The following is a 16,910-nucleotide window of genomic DNA, read 5'->3' on the forward strand; positions in this document are numbered from 1 at the left end:
TGTCCCCAGGACCCCCAGGTCCCTTTCCCCTACACTGCTCTCTAATAGGTCGTTCTCCAACTTATACTTAGCCCCTCCAAAGTGCGTTCCCCCCCCCACCAAAGCATGCCCCCCCCCATAGATGCTCCAACCACCATCTGTTTATCAAACGTGAGTAGTTTATTCTCGAACGCGACACGCGGGGGGGTCCTACAGCTCGTGGGGACATCGACAGGCAATGGGGAGGTGAGGTGGGGTGGGGTGGGGGGGGACACACAAAGCAGCGCCCCCCCCACTCCCCGCCACCCCCTTTTCCTCCTTTAAACCTTATTAAAAATGAGATTGGTCCTAAAAATATAGAAAGAAATAAATTTAAATTCACAAAACCCTGTACATTATCAAAAAGTCACTAAAACCACACGGCTGGGTCTAAAAAAGGCGGCCGGGGGTGGGGGGTGCAGTGACACTGTCCCCCCTCCCCCCAAACCTGTGGTACCGGCCGTGGGGGGGAGGGGTGTTAAACTTGGGGGGGGGGAATGAACACGAGAACAACACGGAGACGTCGAAACCACCCGAAAAACCCGCGAACTGGGGACAGCGCAAGGTACTGAAAATATAAATATTCTGCTCATAGAAACGGCTCCGAGCGACCCCCCCCCGGCAACCAAATACAATAAACGCTTTCTGAGGTTACTCATAGAAAAAAGGCTACTTTGCTTTTTTTTTGGGGGGGTGGGGGGGTGGGGGGGCGGCCGTGCCCCCCCGCCCAGGTAGGTGAGTTGTTTCAGTGCTCGGGGGGAAGGGGGATGCGCCCGGGACCCCCCCAACCGCCCCGAACCCCCAGAGCGAGTACCCGTAATATCCTGGCCAGGGGGAGGCGGGAGGAGGGGGGGGGGGTGAGGGGGGGTGGGTGGGGGGGGACAACCCTCCCCACGCTGTGCCCCCCCCACCCCGGCTTGTTGGGGGGGCAACACCCGCCTGAGGCATCAAGTCCATGGTGGGGTGGGGGTGGGGGTGTCCCTGAGGGGTCCCAGTTGGGGTGGGGAGGGGGGGGTGGGGGGGGGCCGGGCTCTTCCTGAGAGGCAGCAAAGGGGCTGCCAGGGCCCCCCCGCTGCCCCCCCCCCCACTTCCCCCCCAGGTTTGGTCCCTGGAGCCAGGTGGGGACCCCCCTCCCCATAAAGTGTCTGCGCAGGGGGGGGCTAAGTCCACTTTACTGGCCAGTAACACATGTCGGACACATTCACTATGAACTATTGCTATTATTAAATATTCCGGGGAGGGGCGGGGCGGGGGGGGGGGGTGTGTGGAATTTGCTTCTTTTTATATTGGGGGGGGGCATGGGGGGGGGTGCTTCTGTTTTTAATTAGAAAATAAAACTTTAAAAAGAAATAAAGAAAAAAAAACACCTCTTTTTTTGTTTTCTTTTTGGCGTACACAGTCTGTGAGTTTGTGGTGCTGGGGGGGGGGGGGGTGTCAAAAATTGGGGTGGGGGGGGCCCCGCAGGATCAGCAGGCAGCGAGAGCAGCTCCAGAGGAGTCAGTTCTGGGGGGGGTGTGGGGGGTGCGGGGGGGACCCCGACCCCAGGGCGGGCTGGGGGGGCGCGGGGGGGCCCCTCACGGGTCGAGGGGGGGTTTTCCCTGATAAAACTCTTCCCACCGGCTCTGGAAGAAGCTGCGCATGGCGTGGCCGGCGCGGCCCACGGCCGAGTCGTCCTCGTTGAACGTCCGGCAGTTGTCGAACACCAGCGCCGCGTCCGCCGCGAACTCCGCCGAGCTCGAGTACCTGCGGCAACGGGGGGGGCGGGAGGTGACCCCCAAACCCGGGAGAGGACCCCAGCCCTAAAGGGGAACCCCAGCCCTAAAGGGGATCCCCAGCCCTAAGAGCCAGGAAGGAATCCCCAGGATGAGGAAAGACCCCCAAGGGGGGAATCCCCATCTCAGGTGGGGGGGAGGGGTGGGAATCCCCATCTCCAGGGGGGGAACCCCAACACACAGGGGGAATTCCCAAAATCAGCAAGGAACCCCCAGGCCCTGGAAAGATCCTGAGGGGGGGAATCCCCATCTCGAGGGGGGGAATCCCCATCTCGAGGGGGGGAAAATCCCCATCTCAGGGGGGGGAACCCCAACAGTAGGAGGGACCCCCAAACAAAGGAGGGAACCTCCAGGCCCTAGAAAGACCCCCAGGGGGGGAATCCCCATCTTGGGGGGAGAACCCCAACAGCAGGAGGGACCCCAATCTGCAGAGGGAATCCCCAAAACACAGGAGAGGGAACCCCCAGGCCCAGGATAGAACCCCAGGGGGTGATCCCCATCTCCAGGGGGGCAACCCCAACACACAGAGGGAATCCCCAAACGTAAGAGGGAACCCCCAGGCCCTGGAAAGATCCCCAGGGGGGGATTTCCCCATCTCCAGGGGGGATCCCCAGACCCAAGAGGGACCCCCCAGGCCCAGGAAAGACTCCCAAGGGGTGATCCCCAGCTCCAGGGGGGAATCCCAGCACCAGGAGGGACCCCAAATCTATAAGTAGGGGACCCCAGCCCCAGGAAGGATCTCCAGTGGGGAATCCCCATCTCCAAGGGGGGGAGAATCCCCATCTCCAAGGGGGGGGGAATCCCAGCACTAGGAGGGACCCCAAATCTCTAGGGGAGGGACTGCAAGCTACAGGGGGGATCCCCAAACCCAGGAAGGATCTCCAGGGGGGAATCCCCATCTCCAAGGTGGGGGGGAATCCCCACTTCCAAGGCGGGGGGGAAAATCCCAGCACTAAGAGGGACCCCAAATCTCTAGGGGAGGGATTGCAAGCTGCAGGGGGGATCCCCAAACCCAGGGGGGATCCCAATCCCCAGGGGCCACCCCCAACCCCCGCTCACCCGCCCCGCAGCAGCCTCGTGCGCATGGTGGCGAAGTCCATGGGGTTCTTGATGACCTTACGGTAGCCGGGGACCAGGCGGGGGTTGACGGGCTCCAGGAAGGGCCACGCGTCCTCGTGCGACTCCATCTCCATCAGGATGATCCTGGGGGGAGGGGGAAGATTACATGAGGTCAGCGGGAGCCCCCCCGGACGCCCCCGCGCCCCCCAGGCCCCACTCACTCGCAGAAGGTCAGGTCGCTGGGCTGGCTGCGCAGCGTGGCGCCCCGGCGCTTGGGGGGGGACAGCCCCCCGCCCGCGTCCCGCGGCACCGGCAGCCCCTCGCGGCGGCGCAAGGCCGGGCGGCGCCGCGGGGTCCCCTCCTCCTCCGGGCTCCCCCCAAACAGACGCCCCCATTTCCGCTTCTTGCCGCGCCGGGGGGAGATGGGGTCCCGGTGCTGCCCGGCCTGCGGGGAGGGAGGAGATGAGCGCCGGAGCCCCCGCTCGCACATGGTTTTTGGGGTGGGGGCTGCCCCATAACCTACCCGGGAGACGCAGACGGAGCAGAACCAGTCGCCCTCGGGCACCTCCGTCATCTTGGGCCGGTGGCAGTAGAGGTGGCAGCCGCGGTCGCAGCCATCGCACAGCAGCAGGTGCTCGTCGTCGTCCCCGCGCCGGCACACCAGGCAGGTCTGTGGGGATGGGGGATGAGCCGCGGGGACCCCCGGGGACCCCCAGCACCCCGGTCCCATCCTCCCCACTCACCACCCGGTTGACAGACTTCTCCCAAGCGATGGATTTCTCCAGCTGGTAGATGCAGAGCGAGACCTGGGCCGCGCTGCGGCACCGCTCCAGCGTCTGCCGCCACGTCCGCACGCGGGGGGTGATTTCGTAGGCTCTGCGGGGGGAAATCGGGGGGAAATGGGAGCTCAGTGCGGCGCCCGCGTCCCGGTGGGTCGGCGGCGGGGGGCACGGGACTCACATCTCGGTGGGGTTGGGCTCCTCGGGGCGGTTTGGCGGTGCCTTCTCCAGCACCACCTCGTGCAGGGGCCAGAGCGGTTCCTTGAGGTAGCGCCGCTCCACGTTGCGCTCCAGCGCCGCCAGGCGCAGCACCGCCAGGTCCAGGGGGTTGGTGGGCTCGCGGCGCGGGGGCTGCCCGTCCCGCCGGCTCCGCACCGTGATGTCTTCCAGGGGCTCCACTTTGTGCTCGCAGTACCGCAGGTCGTCCCGCGTCGAGTCGGGGGTGGGGCACGTCCAGCCCTGCGGGAAGAGGGGGGATCAGGGCAGGTGCCGGAGTGGGGGGTCACGGCACAGCGGCACCCGCACTGGGGGGGGTGTCACCGCACAGCGGCGCCCGCACCGGGCGGGAGGGGTCACGGCACAGCGGCACCCACACCAGGGGGGGTCACAGCACATCGGCGCCCGCACCAGGGCGGGGGTCACGGCACAGCGGCACCCGCACCGGGACGGGGGGGTCACGGCACAGCGGCACCCGCACCGGGGGGGGGTCACGGCACAGCGGCACCCACACCGGGGGGTGTCATCGCACAGCGGCACCCGCTCCGGGACGGGGGGGTCACAGCACAGTGGCGCCTGCGCCGGGGGGGGGTCACAGCACAGCGGCGCCCACGCCGGGGTGGGGAGGGTCACGGCACAGCGCCGGGAGGGGGTCATGGCACAGCGGCACCCACGGCGAGGGGAGGATCATGGCACAGCAGCGCCCGCACCGGCACCCACCCGGATCTGCAGATCGGCCATCAGCACGCGCTGCTCCAGCTCCTCCACCCACTGCAGCACCGCCAGGTCGGTCTCGTACGTTCTGTCCGTCACCGACCACCGCGCCAGCGCCTCCCGGGACGCCGCGGCACCGGCCGCCTCGGGGCGCGGGTGGAAGATGGGGTCTGCGGGTGGAAACGGTCTCAGTAGAGGGGTGGGTGCAGCAGCCCCCCCCCCCCCACTGCGGCGTCGCTTACCCGTCGGGGTTCGCCCGCAGACCTCGCGCAGGAACTCGCGGTGCTTGGTGAGGTGTTTGTGCAGCGCCTTCTCCCGGATGCCCCGCGGGTGCAGCGCCCGCGCCACCGCCTCCAGCTCCTCCGCGTCCCGCAGCCACCACCAGCCGCTCGCCATCTCTGCAAGGCAGCGCCGGGGGGGTCAGCAGCGCCCGGGGGGGTCAGCAGCGCCCGGGGGTGTCAGCAGCGCCGGGGGGTGTCAGCACCCCGAGGGCGGCACCCCCAAACCCTGCAGGCCCACATCCTGCTCCCCCAAACCCTTCACCCTCAACCCTGCACCCCAAAATCCTTCTACCCTCAACCCTGCACCCAATACCCTGCACCCCCAAACCCTGATACCCAAACGCTGCACCCTATAGATATTTCACCCCCAGATCCTCCCCTTAAACTCTGCACCCCCAAATCCCAAACCCACAGATCGTGCAACCCTTAAACCCTGCAACTCCAGATCCTGCTCCCCCAAAGCCTTCCCCCCTCAATCCTGCACCCAATACCCTGCACCCCCAAACCCTGATACCCAAACGCCCAAACCCTATAGATATTTCACCCCCAGATCCTCTCCTTAAACTCTGCACCCCCAAATCCCGAACCCACAGATCATGCAGCCCTTAAACCCTGAAACTCCAGATCCTGCTCCCCCAAAGCCTTCACCCCTCAACCCTGCACCCCAAAATCCTTCTGCCCTCAACCCTGCACCCAATACCCTGCACCCCCAAACCCCCCATCCTGACAAATCCTGCACCCCACAGATATTTCACCCCCAGATCCTGCCTTTAAACTCTGCACCCCCAAATCCTGAACCCCCAGATCCTGCAACCCTTAAACCCTGAAACCCCAAACGCTGCAACTCCAGATCCTGCTCTCCCACAGCCTTCACCCCCAAACCCTTCACCCCAAAATCCTTCTACCCTCAACCCTGCACCCCCAAATCCTCCACCCCCACATCCTGATACCCAAATGCTGCACCCTCCAGATATTTCACCCCCAGATCCTCCCACTAAACTCTGCACCCCCAAATCCTGCAACCCTTAAATCCCCAAACCCTGCACCCCAGAACCCCTGCCAGGCTCTCACCAGGGGGAACAGGCTGCTCCGTCAACTGGGTCAGGTACTTCTGTTCCATCTGCTTGAAGAATTTGGTAGGGGGTCGCCCTCGGCGCTTGGGCTGCCCCGGCACGTCCTGGAGCTTCTCGAGGCCGCCGCGGCTCCGGGGACAGGCACCGTGGGCCCTGGCGCCGGCGTGCACCGGCGTGGAGGCGAGCAGGGGGGCCACGGGGTCGTCCTCGGGGAGGCCGTTCAGCTGGGAGGGACAGAGCGGGTCAGGAGGGACAGGGACACCGGGGTGACGAGGCAGAGACGCTGGGGAGAAGGGACAGGGACGCTGGGCGGAAGGGACAGGGACAGGGCTGCATGATCTGTGGGTTCGGGATTTGGGGGTGCAGAGTTTAAGGAGAGGATCTGGGGGTGAAATATCTATAGGGTGCAGCGTTTGGGTATCAGGGTTTGGGGGTGCAGGGTACTGGGTGCAGGGTTGAGGATAGAAGGATTTTGGGGTGCAGGGTTGAGGGGACAGGGGCACCGGGGGGACCGTATGGGGCGCAGCCCCCGCAGTGTCAGCCCGTACCTGCCTGGCCGAGCCCTTGGGCAGCTCGCCGTGGGGCTGGCCGTGGGGCTGGCCGTGGGGCTGCGTGGGGGGTCGCGGCGCGGGCTCGGTGGAGGAGGTAGCCAGGGGACCTCGGTCATCGCAGGGCGTCCGCGGCGGCAGGTTGAACCAGGGTCCCCACTTTTCCGCAGCCTCCGGGACGCTCTCCTCCTCTCCCTCCTCCTCCTCCTCCTCTTCCTCCTCGGCGGGGTCGGCCGGGGCCGGGGGGAGCCCCGTGTCCCCCGCGCCGGGGCTGCTGGCGGGGGTGAGCACGGAGCCCTGCAGCAGGGACGACTGGGTCTGGCTCAGCCAGGACAGGAAGGCGGACTGGCTGAGGTCGTGCTGGCTCTGCCCCAGCGGCTCCGGCTCCTCCAGGGCCCCGTTCAAGGGGGGGGGCCACGGGTCCCCAGCGCGGCGGCAGCTCCTCTTTGCTCTTGCGGGGGCGGCCGCGGGCGCGCGGGGCGGCACAGTTCATCCGGCTGGGAGGCGGCGCGGCCGCCGGCTCCTCCTTCACCGCGCAGAGCTGGGGGGTCGCCTTCTCCTCAGGGGGCCCTGGGGGCTCCGGCTCGGCCTCTGCGAGGGCAGGAGGAGCAGGTGAGACGTGGGGTCCCCTCCTGGGACATCCCCCGGGAGCCCCGTCGCACTCACCCTCCGCGCCCTCCACGAAGATGCCGCCCAGGTGGGGCAGCACCCAGTAGCGCCGCCGGTACCGGTCCTGGCCCAGCACCGCCGCCCGCAGCGTCTGCGACGAGTGGAGCAGCTTCTTGCGGAAGAACAGCTGCCTCTGTGGGGAGAGACGCACTGGGGTGACGGTCCCCATAGCCCCATGGCGGGGGGGGTCCCAGCCCCCAGCGCCCCTCACCTTGGCCAGCTTCTCGATCTGTCTCTCCAGCTCGGGGACGCTGGACGCGGACGTGTCAGCCTGGGGAAGGATGGACCCATCAGACCCCCTGGGAAGGACGGACCCGTCGGACCCCCGGTGGCAGCATCCCCACCTCTGCGCCCCCCGCCCCAGCCGCCCACCTCCTCCTCCCTGCGGGATCTTCGGCCTCGCGTCTCCTCCTCCTCCTCCATGTCCAGCCCCGTCTCCTCCGTCAGGCGGGAGCTGCGCCGGCGCCGACCGTCCTCCAGCCCCGTGATCTCCGACTCGGGCCGGCCGGTCTTCTTGGCCAGGGCGACCTTCAGCCTGCGGTGACACCGCAGAGACACCGTCCTCCAGCTGCCCCCTACCCAAAATGTCACCCCAAGACCCCCGCCCGGGTGCAGACCGGGGCCCGGTGTCCGTCGGGACCGGACGGCCCCCCACCTGCGCAGCCGGCCCTCGATGATCCACTTGTTCTTCCTGTAGCTCGACATGTTCTCCAGCGTCTTGTCGATCTCGCTGTGGGGACAGGGGGCGGCTGTGGGGGCTGCGGGGGGGCCGGCAGCTCCGGGGACAGATGGGGTCCCACGGGAGGAGTCACGTTTGCCCCCGCCCCGGCTCACCTGATGATGCGGGCGCTGCCGTTGAGCTCGGTCACCAGGAAGGCCAGGATGGCGGCTTTCTGCTCGGGGGGCAGCGCCTGGAAGGGTTTGGTGCGCAGCCCCTCGCACAGCCCCTCGCCCGCCCCGTACGCCGTCAGGAAGCAGCGCAGGATCTCGGAGACCGTGTCGCGGTTCAGGTTGATCTCCGACACCTTCTCCCCCAGGATCTTCAGGGACTGGGCAGAGCAGGGAGGGGGTTGGGAAGACCCTTCTTTGCCCACAAGAGCAGAACCCCCCCAAAATCTGGGCTCCCCGAGCTTGCAGCAGCCAGGGCCTTGGGGGCACCAACCCGGCTGGGGAAGGGACAGGAGCGGGGACAGGAGAAGGGTCCGGGGAAGAAGATGATGCAGGGGAAGGAGAAGATGCAGGGGAAGGGTCCGGGGAATCAGAAGGCGCAGGGGAAAGATCCGGGGAAGGAGAAGGCGCAGGGGAAGGGTCCGGGGAAGCAGACGATGCAGGGGAAGGAGAAGACGATGCAGGGGAAGGAGAAGACGATGCAGGGGAAGGAGAAGACGATGCAGGGGAAGGAGAAGACGATGCAGGGGAAGGAGAAGACGATGCAGGGGAAGGAGAAGACGATGCAGGGGAAGGAGAAGACGATGCAGGGGAAGGAGAAGACGATGCAGGGGAAGGAGAAGACGATGCAGGGGAAGGAGAAGACGATGCAGGGGAAGGAGAAGACGATGCAGGGGAAGGAGACGACGATGCAGGGGAAGGAGACGACGATGCAGGGGAAGGAGACGACGATGCAGGGGAAGGGTCCGGGGAAGGAGAAGGCACAGGGGAAGGGTCCTGGGAAGCAGAAGATGCAGGGGAAGGGTCTGGGGAAGGAGAAGAGGCAGGGGAAGGGTCCTGGGAAGCAGAAGATGCAGGGGAAGGGTCTGGGGAAGGAGAAGAGGCAGGGGAAGGGTCTGGGGAAGGAGAAGGCGCAGGGGAAGGGTCCTGGGAAGCAGAAGAGGCAGGGGAAGGGTCTGGGGAAGGAGAAGAGGCAGGGGAAGGGTCCGGGGAAGGAGAAGGCGCAGGGGAAGGGTCCTGGGAATCAGAAGGCGCAGGGGAAGGGTCCTGGGAATCAGAAGGCGCAGGGGAAGGGCCCGGGAGGGCGCAGGGCCGGCTCACCTGGCAGTACGGCGGCAGCCCGGGGTCGCAGAGCGCCGCGCGCAGCAGCCGCACCAGCAGGTCCTGCAGCTCGCCCGCGCTGTCGCGCCCCCCCAGCAGCCCCTCCTGCAGCGCGCACAGGCTGGGCACGTCGCGCGCCGGGTCGAAGCCCAGCACCTTGCCGTAGCTCTGCAGGAACTCCAGCACCGTCAGGCAGTGCGAGAAGGCGCGGCTGGGCAGGACGAGCCCCGGGATGCGCGAGAAGGCGGGCAGGGGCTGCGGGGGGACAGGGGGGTCAGGGCCGGCTCACCGGCCGCCCCCGCCGGCCCCCGGTGCCCCGGCCTACCTGGTGGTCCCCCAGGCACATGTCTTCCGTGGGCTTCTTCATCTCCTCCAGGATGAGCTGCTGCCGCCGCCGCTCCTCCAGCCGCCGCTGGGCCAGCAGCCCCTTGTCTGCTTTGCGAGCCCCTTTGCCCTTCTTCTCCTTGGGCCGGGCCTTCTCCTTGCCCTTCTCCACCTTCTCCTTGCCCTTCTCCGCTTTGCCCTTCTTCTCCTTGGCCTGGGGACAGACACGGGGACGTGTAGGGACAGCGGCTCCGGCTCCTGCCCCGTCCTGGCTCTATCGTACCTGCACACTCACCTTGGGTTTCTTCTTGGCCTCCTTTGCCCGGGGGGCTCTGGCCTCCTGCTTCTGCTTGTTCTTGGCCTGGAAGGGACAAACTCAGCGACGTGGTGGCGCCTCCCCCCTCAATCCCGGGGCCGCCCTGAGCCCCGTGCGCCCGCTCGTACCTTCCGCCTCATTTTCTTCTTGATTTTGCTCATTTTCAGCTTGTCCTCATCGCTGAGCACGTCTGCGAGCAGAGAGGGAGGGTGGCCATGGGGACCCCCCAGAGCCAGGCCGCAGCGAGCCGGGGGGCCGGGGAGGGGGTACCTTGGGCTTCCAGCCTCTTCAGCAGCCGCGCGTCCGTCTTGCTCAGCAAATCCACCATCTTGAGCTTGGGCGGGCGGCCTCGGCCGCGCTTGGCGGCCGGCGGCTCCTTGGGTTTGGTCTTCTCGGCGTTGCGGGGTCGGCCGCGCTTGCCCGTGATGGCCTGGATGCGCGAGGGGATCTCCTCGGGGCTCAGCTTCACCCACTGCAGACCCTGCGGCACCCACTGGGGTCACCTCCCTGGGACCCACTGGCGTCACCTCCTGCGGCGCCCACCAGGGACCCCTTTCATGGCACCCGCTGGCGTCCCCTCCTCCCGCAGCACCCACCAGGGTCGCCCACCGGGGTCCCCTCCTGGTGGGACCCACCTGCATCACCCACGGGCATCCTCTTATGCGGCGCCCACCGGGGTCCCCTCCCATGGCGCCCACTGGTGTCCCCCACCGGGGTCCCCTCCTGCGGCACCCACCGGGGTCACCCACCGGGGTCCCCTCCTGGCGGGACCCATCAGGGTCACCCACCGGGGTCCCCTCCTGTGGCACCCACTGGCGTCACCTCCTGCGGCGCCCACTGGGGTCACCTTCCATGGCACTCGCTGGCGTCCCCTCCTCCCGCGGCACCCACCAGGGTCACCTCTCGTGGCGCCCACCAGGGTCGCCCACCGGGGTCCCCTCCCATGGCGCCCACCGGTGTCCCCCACCGGGGTCCCCTCCTGCAGCACCCACCGGGGTCACCCACTGGGGTCCCCTCCTGGCGGGACCCATCAGGGTCACCCACCGGGGTCCCCTCCCACGGCACCCACCACAAAGTGGGGACGGGGTGGCCCCCAGACCCACCTCCGGCGTGTCCCGCTCCTCGTAGAAATCTCCCACCGGCATGCGGGGGCTGAAGCTGAAGTGCTCGCGCCGCACGTCCTGCACCACGTTCCTGCTCAGGTACTGCCGGGAGGAGGAGGAGGAGGAGGATGAAGGCCGGGAAGGGCGGCAGCGCTCTGGGCCCCGCGGCTCCCAGCGGCTGCAGTTGGGGGTCCCGGCTCAGCCCCCCCACCCTGCGGACGCACCTTGATCACCTCCGGGAACTGCTTCATCCTCTTCCCGCAGGGCCCGTAGTACCAGGTCTCTCCCTGCCAGCGATGGTTCCCGCGCTTGATCCGCACCTCCCGCCGCCACCTGGGGACAGGGCCGTGAGCCGGGGCCGCGGGGCGGCCGTGGGGCGGCCGTGGGGACGCTGACACGTACCCGTGCTGCAGGGGGACGCGCACCTCCTCGGGGGTGGCGATGCGCCGCCGGGGGACGTCACCTGCGGGAAGGGACGGGATGCATTCGGGGCGCGGGTTGGACGGGGGTCCCGCGGGGGTCTCGGCCTCACCTGCTGCCGCGGTGCTCGCCGGGGTGGCCCCTTCACCCCCCGCTCCCGGCGCAGCCGATGTCTCCGGGCAGCTGTCGGCAGCCTCGTCCTCATCCTCCTCCTCCTCCTCCTCCGTGGACTCGGGCTCCAGCGGGGGGTCGAGCTCCAGGGACCCCCCCGACTCCTCCGGCCCCGTATGGTCGAGGCCGCTGTCTGCAGAGCCAAGGTCAGGGACGTCACCGTCACCGCCCTCCCGTGACACCGGGGATGGGGGGGACACGGCTGCGCATCCCTCTCCCCAACCCCTTGCGTGTCCCCCCAGCACCGACACAAAGGTGCCGCGGGAGCCGGATGGGGCGGCCACCCGCCAGCTGGGGACCAGCACCGGTGGCACATACCGAGGGCGGGCGGGGGGCTGGCGGGCAGGAGGCCGAAGGGGCCGGGGGGGTCATCCAGGGAGGACTTGTCGCTCACGAGCCGCGAGTCGTCCATGGTGTAGAGGTCCCCGGTGCCGGGGTCTGGGGGGACAGCAGGAGCTGGGCGGGGGGGCGCAGACCCTCATCCCTGCTCATGGGGGGTGGATGGACCCCCCTGGGCGAAAAGGCGCTGACAGCGGAGGGGTTAAGGGGTTTCCACATCCCCTCCTCTGGAGGAGCCAAAGGTGACCGGGGATGTGCACCGGGGACACCTGGTCACCGGGAAGGGAGGGACATGGGGACATTGGTGGGGAGGGACATGGTGGCGACATGGGCCCAGTGCTGCCCACGGCCACCAGCCCACGGAGACACTGTCACCACTGTCACCGTCACCACCGCCCGGGGGGGATGCACAGGGCCCCTGCCCACCCTGTCCCCACAGCCGCCCCCCTACCTGTGGCCAGGGACTCGAAGGGCTCCAGGGGGTCCCCGCTGAGGATGGGGGTGTCCTCCAGCCGGGGGGCGATGGGGGACACGTCCCCCAGGCAGCCGCTGCCGGCGGCCAGGACGGGCCCCGCGGCGCCGGGGGCAGCCCCGTTGTAGCTGCACATCTTCAAATCTGAAGGGAACAACCGACCTGAAACAACCCCCGTGGCAACGGGACACGGCGGTGACAAACACCCCCGCGGTGTCACCTGCACGAGCTGGGGCAGGGGAAGGGTCCAGGGAAGGAGAAGATGCAGGGGAAGGGTCCGGGGAAGGAGAGGATGCAGGAGAAGGGTCTGGGGAAGGAGAAGATGCAGGAGAAGGGTCTGGGGAAGGAGAGGATGCAGAAGGGCCCGGGGAAGGAGAGGATGCAGGGGAAGGGTCTGGGGAAGGAGAGGATGCAGGGGAAGGGTCTGGGGAAGGAGAGGATGCAGAAGGGCCCGGGGAAGGAGAGGATGCAGGGGAAGGGTCCGGGGAAGGAGAGGATGCAGGGGAAGGGTCTGGGGAAGGAGAGGATGCAGGGGAAGGGTCTGGGGAAGGAGAGGATGCAGGGGAAGGGTCTGGGGAAGGAGAGGATGCAGGGGAAGGGTCTGGGGAAGGAGAAGGGGCAGGGGAAGAGCTGCCACCGTCCCCTGCAGCGGGTGGTTGGAGCCGATCCCCCGGCACCCCCGCCCCGGTTTAACGGGATCCCGGCACAAGTCACAACGGTCCGGGTGTCCCTGGGGAGCCCAATTCCCCGGTGTGGGGTCCCCAAACCCAGAGCTCTGCCCACACTCCTACCCGGCGCCTCCTCCAGCTCCACGCTGCCCACCAGCCCCCCGCCGTTCTCCGCCATGGCGGGGGGCATCTCTTTGGCGTCGGCGCCTCCGCGCCCGGCTCCCGCTTCCCCCGCGTAGAAGCCGTCGGGGCCGTTGGGGATGAGCTCGAAGCTCTGCTCGGGGAAGGCGTCGTACAGTTCCTGCGAGTCCAGGTTCAGCCCCATGGCGCCGGGGGTCCCGTTGCCCCAGAACTCCTGCCCGGCCGCCCGCAGGTCGGGGCCGTGTCCCGGGGACGCCGGGCGGGACCCCCCGGTCGCGCCGTTGAGCGGGAACGGCCCCAGGGGGGGCGCGGGGGGGCTCCCGGCCTTGCGGCCGCCGGCGGGGAGGAACGGGGGGTAGTCCCAGAGGCAGTCGTAGGCGCGGAGGGGGGGCGAGCCGGGGGTCCCTGAAGTGCTGGGGTGACATACAGTAGAGAAGCCATTGACATTCGTGTCCCCGTTCAGACCTGCGAGGGAGCCAGAGCACAGACGGCCGGTCAGCGGCGCCGGGGGCGTTGGTGACACCCGCCTCGCCTGGACTGGCCATGACAGACAAGACGGCTTTGGGACAGACGGACAAGCTGTCCCGGCAGCCACGGAGCCCCCGTCCCAGCGCAACGGTGCCCAAACGGGGCCGGGCAGCCGCGGCTCCTCGCTCGGCAGAACCGGCCCTGGATTAGCCGGGTGCTTGGCAGCGCCGCACCGGATCAGCTGACGGCCAAATCCACGCCGGCACGGCCGCGGTGCCGGGGGGACACTGACCTTTCCCGGGCGGGGGGCCGGCGGGCGGGGGGCCGAAGGGGCTGTCCCCTGAGGCAGGCGTGGGTTTCGGTCCTGAGGCAGCGGGTGCGGAGGAAAGGCCGGTGAAGTTCAGGTGGTTGTTTGTTTCCATTGCTGCGGGGGGGACAAGAAGCGCGGGGTCACCTGCCGGCGGTGGCACCGGGGACCCCCCGGGATGGAGTCGGGGAACACGGGGGGCTGGGGAGCGACAGCGAAGCCCCCGGGACCGCGGTGTCCCCAGTGAAATGAGCCGCCAGAGCTCGTCACCGCATCCCAGCGTCCCCAGGGCCGGCGCCACCCGCTCGTGCTCCTTCCCGGGCGCCGCCATCGCGGGGCCTTGGCAGCTCCGGCACAGCCGCCGCGGCGCAGTGACGCACCGGCCCCCCCGCGCGGCTCCGTGACCCCGGCGCTCCCTGGGGAACGGCGGCGCTCCCGGCACAGAAACGCCTCTGCGGTGACAACCAGAGGGGACCGGAGCCTTGTGTCCCCCCACGGGAACTGAGCTCAGCCCGTGTCGAAACCCCGGCGGGGATTTCATCATGTCCTCACCGGTGCCCGGCAGAGGCCGCGGCCACCAAACCCTCTCCCCGCCGGCCACGGACACCGGTGATTCATCCGCCAGAGAAACCCGTATGGGCGGTGACGCAGCTGCCACACGCTGCTCCCAGATGTCCCCAAATGTCCCCGCAGCCGCCCCCACCCCACAGAAGGCTGGTGCAGCCCCCCCGGCCGGAGCTGCCGAACGAAAAGGCCTTTGCGATGCCGCCCGGCGCGCGATGCGCCAGCGGGAGCGGCACCAACGGCACCGCCGGAGCCGGACAGGTGGCGGCTGCAGGTCAGCGCCGTGGAGTGGGATGGACTGGGATGGACTGGGATGGACTGGGATGGACTGGGATGGACTGGGATGGACTGGGACGGTGCCAGGTGTGGGGAATGTGTCAGGAGGGAAACACCGCGGCCCTGAAAATAAAAGCTGGAAGGTGGAAGCGAACCCTGGCAAGGGCCACGGGGCCACGGCAGCACCGGCTGCCCCGGGACGGGGACATGGCCCGTGCCAAACAGGGCCTGGCCCCACTGCGGGGACACCCCGGGTGCCAAACGCCACCGGGAGCGCGGCCAGCGCCAGGGCAGCACGTGATGGACGTGGAGCCACAAACTGGGCCACGGCCGGTAACCGGAGCCGGCGCCAGCGGGCGAGGTGAGGAGGGCGAGCGCCGGCCGGGACGCGGCGGCCCCGGGGATGCGCCAGCGGTGGGACCGGAGCCGTGCGGCGGGTGGCACCGGGGGCTGATCGCGGCGCCCAGAGCCGACGTGGCAGCACCCGCTCGCCCGGTGCTAAAGCACCGGCACCCTGCCCGGCTCACCAGGCGCCCGCTGCCCGGTTCCCCGGGGGGAGCGCGGCCCCCCCGCCCCGCAGCACCGGGCGGCCCCGGGAGCCAGACGCGACCTGATTAGAAAGGACGTTTCACAAACAAGGGGACGCGCGGCTGCCATTTCCCGGCCGCTTCCTGCGGGGGGGACGGACATGGACGGACAAAGCGCCGGGACCGGCCCCCCCGCGCCGCACCCGGTCCCTGCGGTAACAGCCCCCCCGGCCCGGTCCCGCGGGAACCGGGGAGCGCTCCCCCCGCCCCCCGCCCGCCGCAGGGGGGTCCCGGAGCGGGGGGGGGGCGGCGGAACCGAGCGGGCACGGGGGGGGGGCGGTCGGGCGGTGCGGGGGGGGGGGGGGGTCCCTCCTGCGCCCGGGATGGGAACGCGGGGGAACCGCACCGGCCGCGGCTCCGAGCCGGGTGAGGCCCGGACGCTGCACCGGGAGATCGCCGGTAACGGGGGGTCCCACCGGGCACACCGGGACGTGGGGAGCATGGCGGGGAGGTTCTCACCGTGTCCGGCAAAGCGCGGTTGGTCTCCCCAGCGCCGCCCCCGCGCGGGGCCCCAACCGCCCCCTCTCCCCGGCCGTTAACGGCCGCCGCGGACCGTTCCCCCCCCCCGCCCCGCCCTGACCCCGCACCTGGCAGCGGCGGCGCGGGCCCGGCGGGCGGTGCGGGCCCGGCTCAGGGCGGGACGCGGCTCCGCATGGCGCCGGGCCGGGCCGCACCGGGCCCGCCGCGCCGAGCGGAGCCCAAACGGCGGCGGCGCAGGGCAGGAAGCGCCTCGCGCCGCCGGGCGGTCCCGGTCCCGCCCCCCGCCCCGCGCGTCACGGCCGCCGCGGTGGCGTCACCGGGAGCGGCGACGCGCGCGTCACCGGGGGGGGCGGGTCGCGCGCCCACGTGGGAGGGGATCCCCGCCCCCGGTGGGGTCAGGGCGGGGGGAATCCCCACGCGGGGCCGCCCCCCCGCAACCCCCCCGTCCCGGGTCCCCTCGCTTCTCCCGGGACCGCCCCCCCCCGCTCCCCTCGACCGCCTCCGCCCCGCTTCGCCGGTCGCTCCCCCGGTCGCTCCGGAGAACGGCGGCGCCGCGCGGGGCAGGGGCGGCCGGGGCGGCCGCGGGGCGAGGCCGGGACCCCGGCGGGCGCGGGCGCTCCCCGTGCCGGCGGTGTGGACACCGGCGACCCCCCCCCGCACCCCGGCCCCGCGCCCGCCCCGGCCCCCGGGATCCCCGGTGACGTCACGCGGCACCGGCCGGGCCGCGCTGCGCAGGGACCGGCGGCGCCGCCGGGCACCGGGAGAGAAGCGCGTTCCGGTGCGGGGGGACCTGTCCCGGTGCGGCCCCAAGGGAGGGCGGATCCCGCCCGGTGCGGGGCCCGGTCCGAGCTTCCCTGCCCGGTCCGGTGCGGGAATCGCGGTGCAAAGCCAGAGATCCCGGGAGCGAGCCGGGGGTCCCGGTGCGGCCGGCGCTGCCCCGGGGAGAGTCCCGGTGCGGGGGGATCCCTGTGTGCGGGCCCGTCCCGCCGGTGCATACCTGGGGCGGCGGCGCGGGCCCGGTGCCCGCCGGTGCGGTGCCGGTGCGGAGCCGGGCGCGGCGCAGGTGCTCCCGGCCCCGCGTGATGTCACCGCCCGCCCCGCCCCCCGCGGCGGCCCCGCCTTTTAAAGGGACCGCGGCCCTTAATGGCGGGGTGGG

The 16,910-nt window shown here is 69.9% G+C and overlaps 1 protein-coding gene across 1 annotated transcript; it reads right to left on the minus strand.

The window, feature by feature from the left end:
• Positions 1-138: 138 nt before the first annotated feature.
• On the minus strand, positions 139-16,042 carry BAZ2A (bromodomain adjacent to zinc finger domain 2A). Its single transcript, XM_065043635.1, is given in 30 exon segments — positions 139-1,761; positions 2,850-2,993; positions 3,071-3,294; positions 3,373-3,519; positions 3,593-3,725; positions 3,810-4,087; positions 4,565-4,728; positions 4,801-4,956; positions 5,911-6,136; positions 6,461-6,890; positions 6,892-7,051; positions 7,127-7,262; positions 7,341-7,400; positions 7,502-7,664; positions 7,785-7,859; positions 7,964-8,178; positions 9,119-9,373; positions 9,444-9,656; positions 9,738-9,803; positions 9,887-9,948; positions 10,029-10,239; positions 10,862-10,963; positions 11,086-11,194; positions 11,264-11,324; positions 11,394-11,585; positions 11,771-11,890; positions 12,243-12,407; positions 13,055-13,537; positions 13,833-13,964; positions 15,862-16,042. Coding segments are annotated over 29 exon segments (5,049 nt in total). The 5' UTR covers positions 13,963-13,964; positions 15,862-16,042; the 3' UTR covers positions 139-1,592.
• Between the last annotated feature and the right edge of the window lie 868 nt (positions 16,043-16,910).

This window comes from Columba livia, chromosome 29 (assembly GCF_036013475.1).
Source record: "Columba livia isolate bColLiv1 breed racing homer chromosome 29, bColLiv1.pat.W.v2, whole genome shotgun sequence".
Taxonomy (NCBI): Eukaryota; Metazoa; Chordata; class Aves; order Columbiformes; family Columbidae; genus Columba; species Columba livia.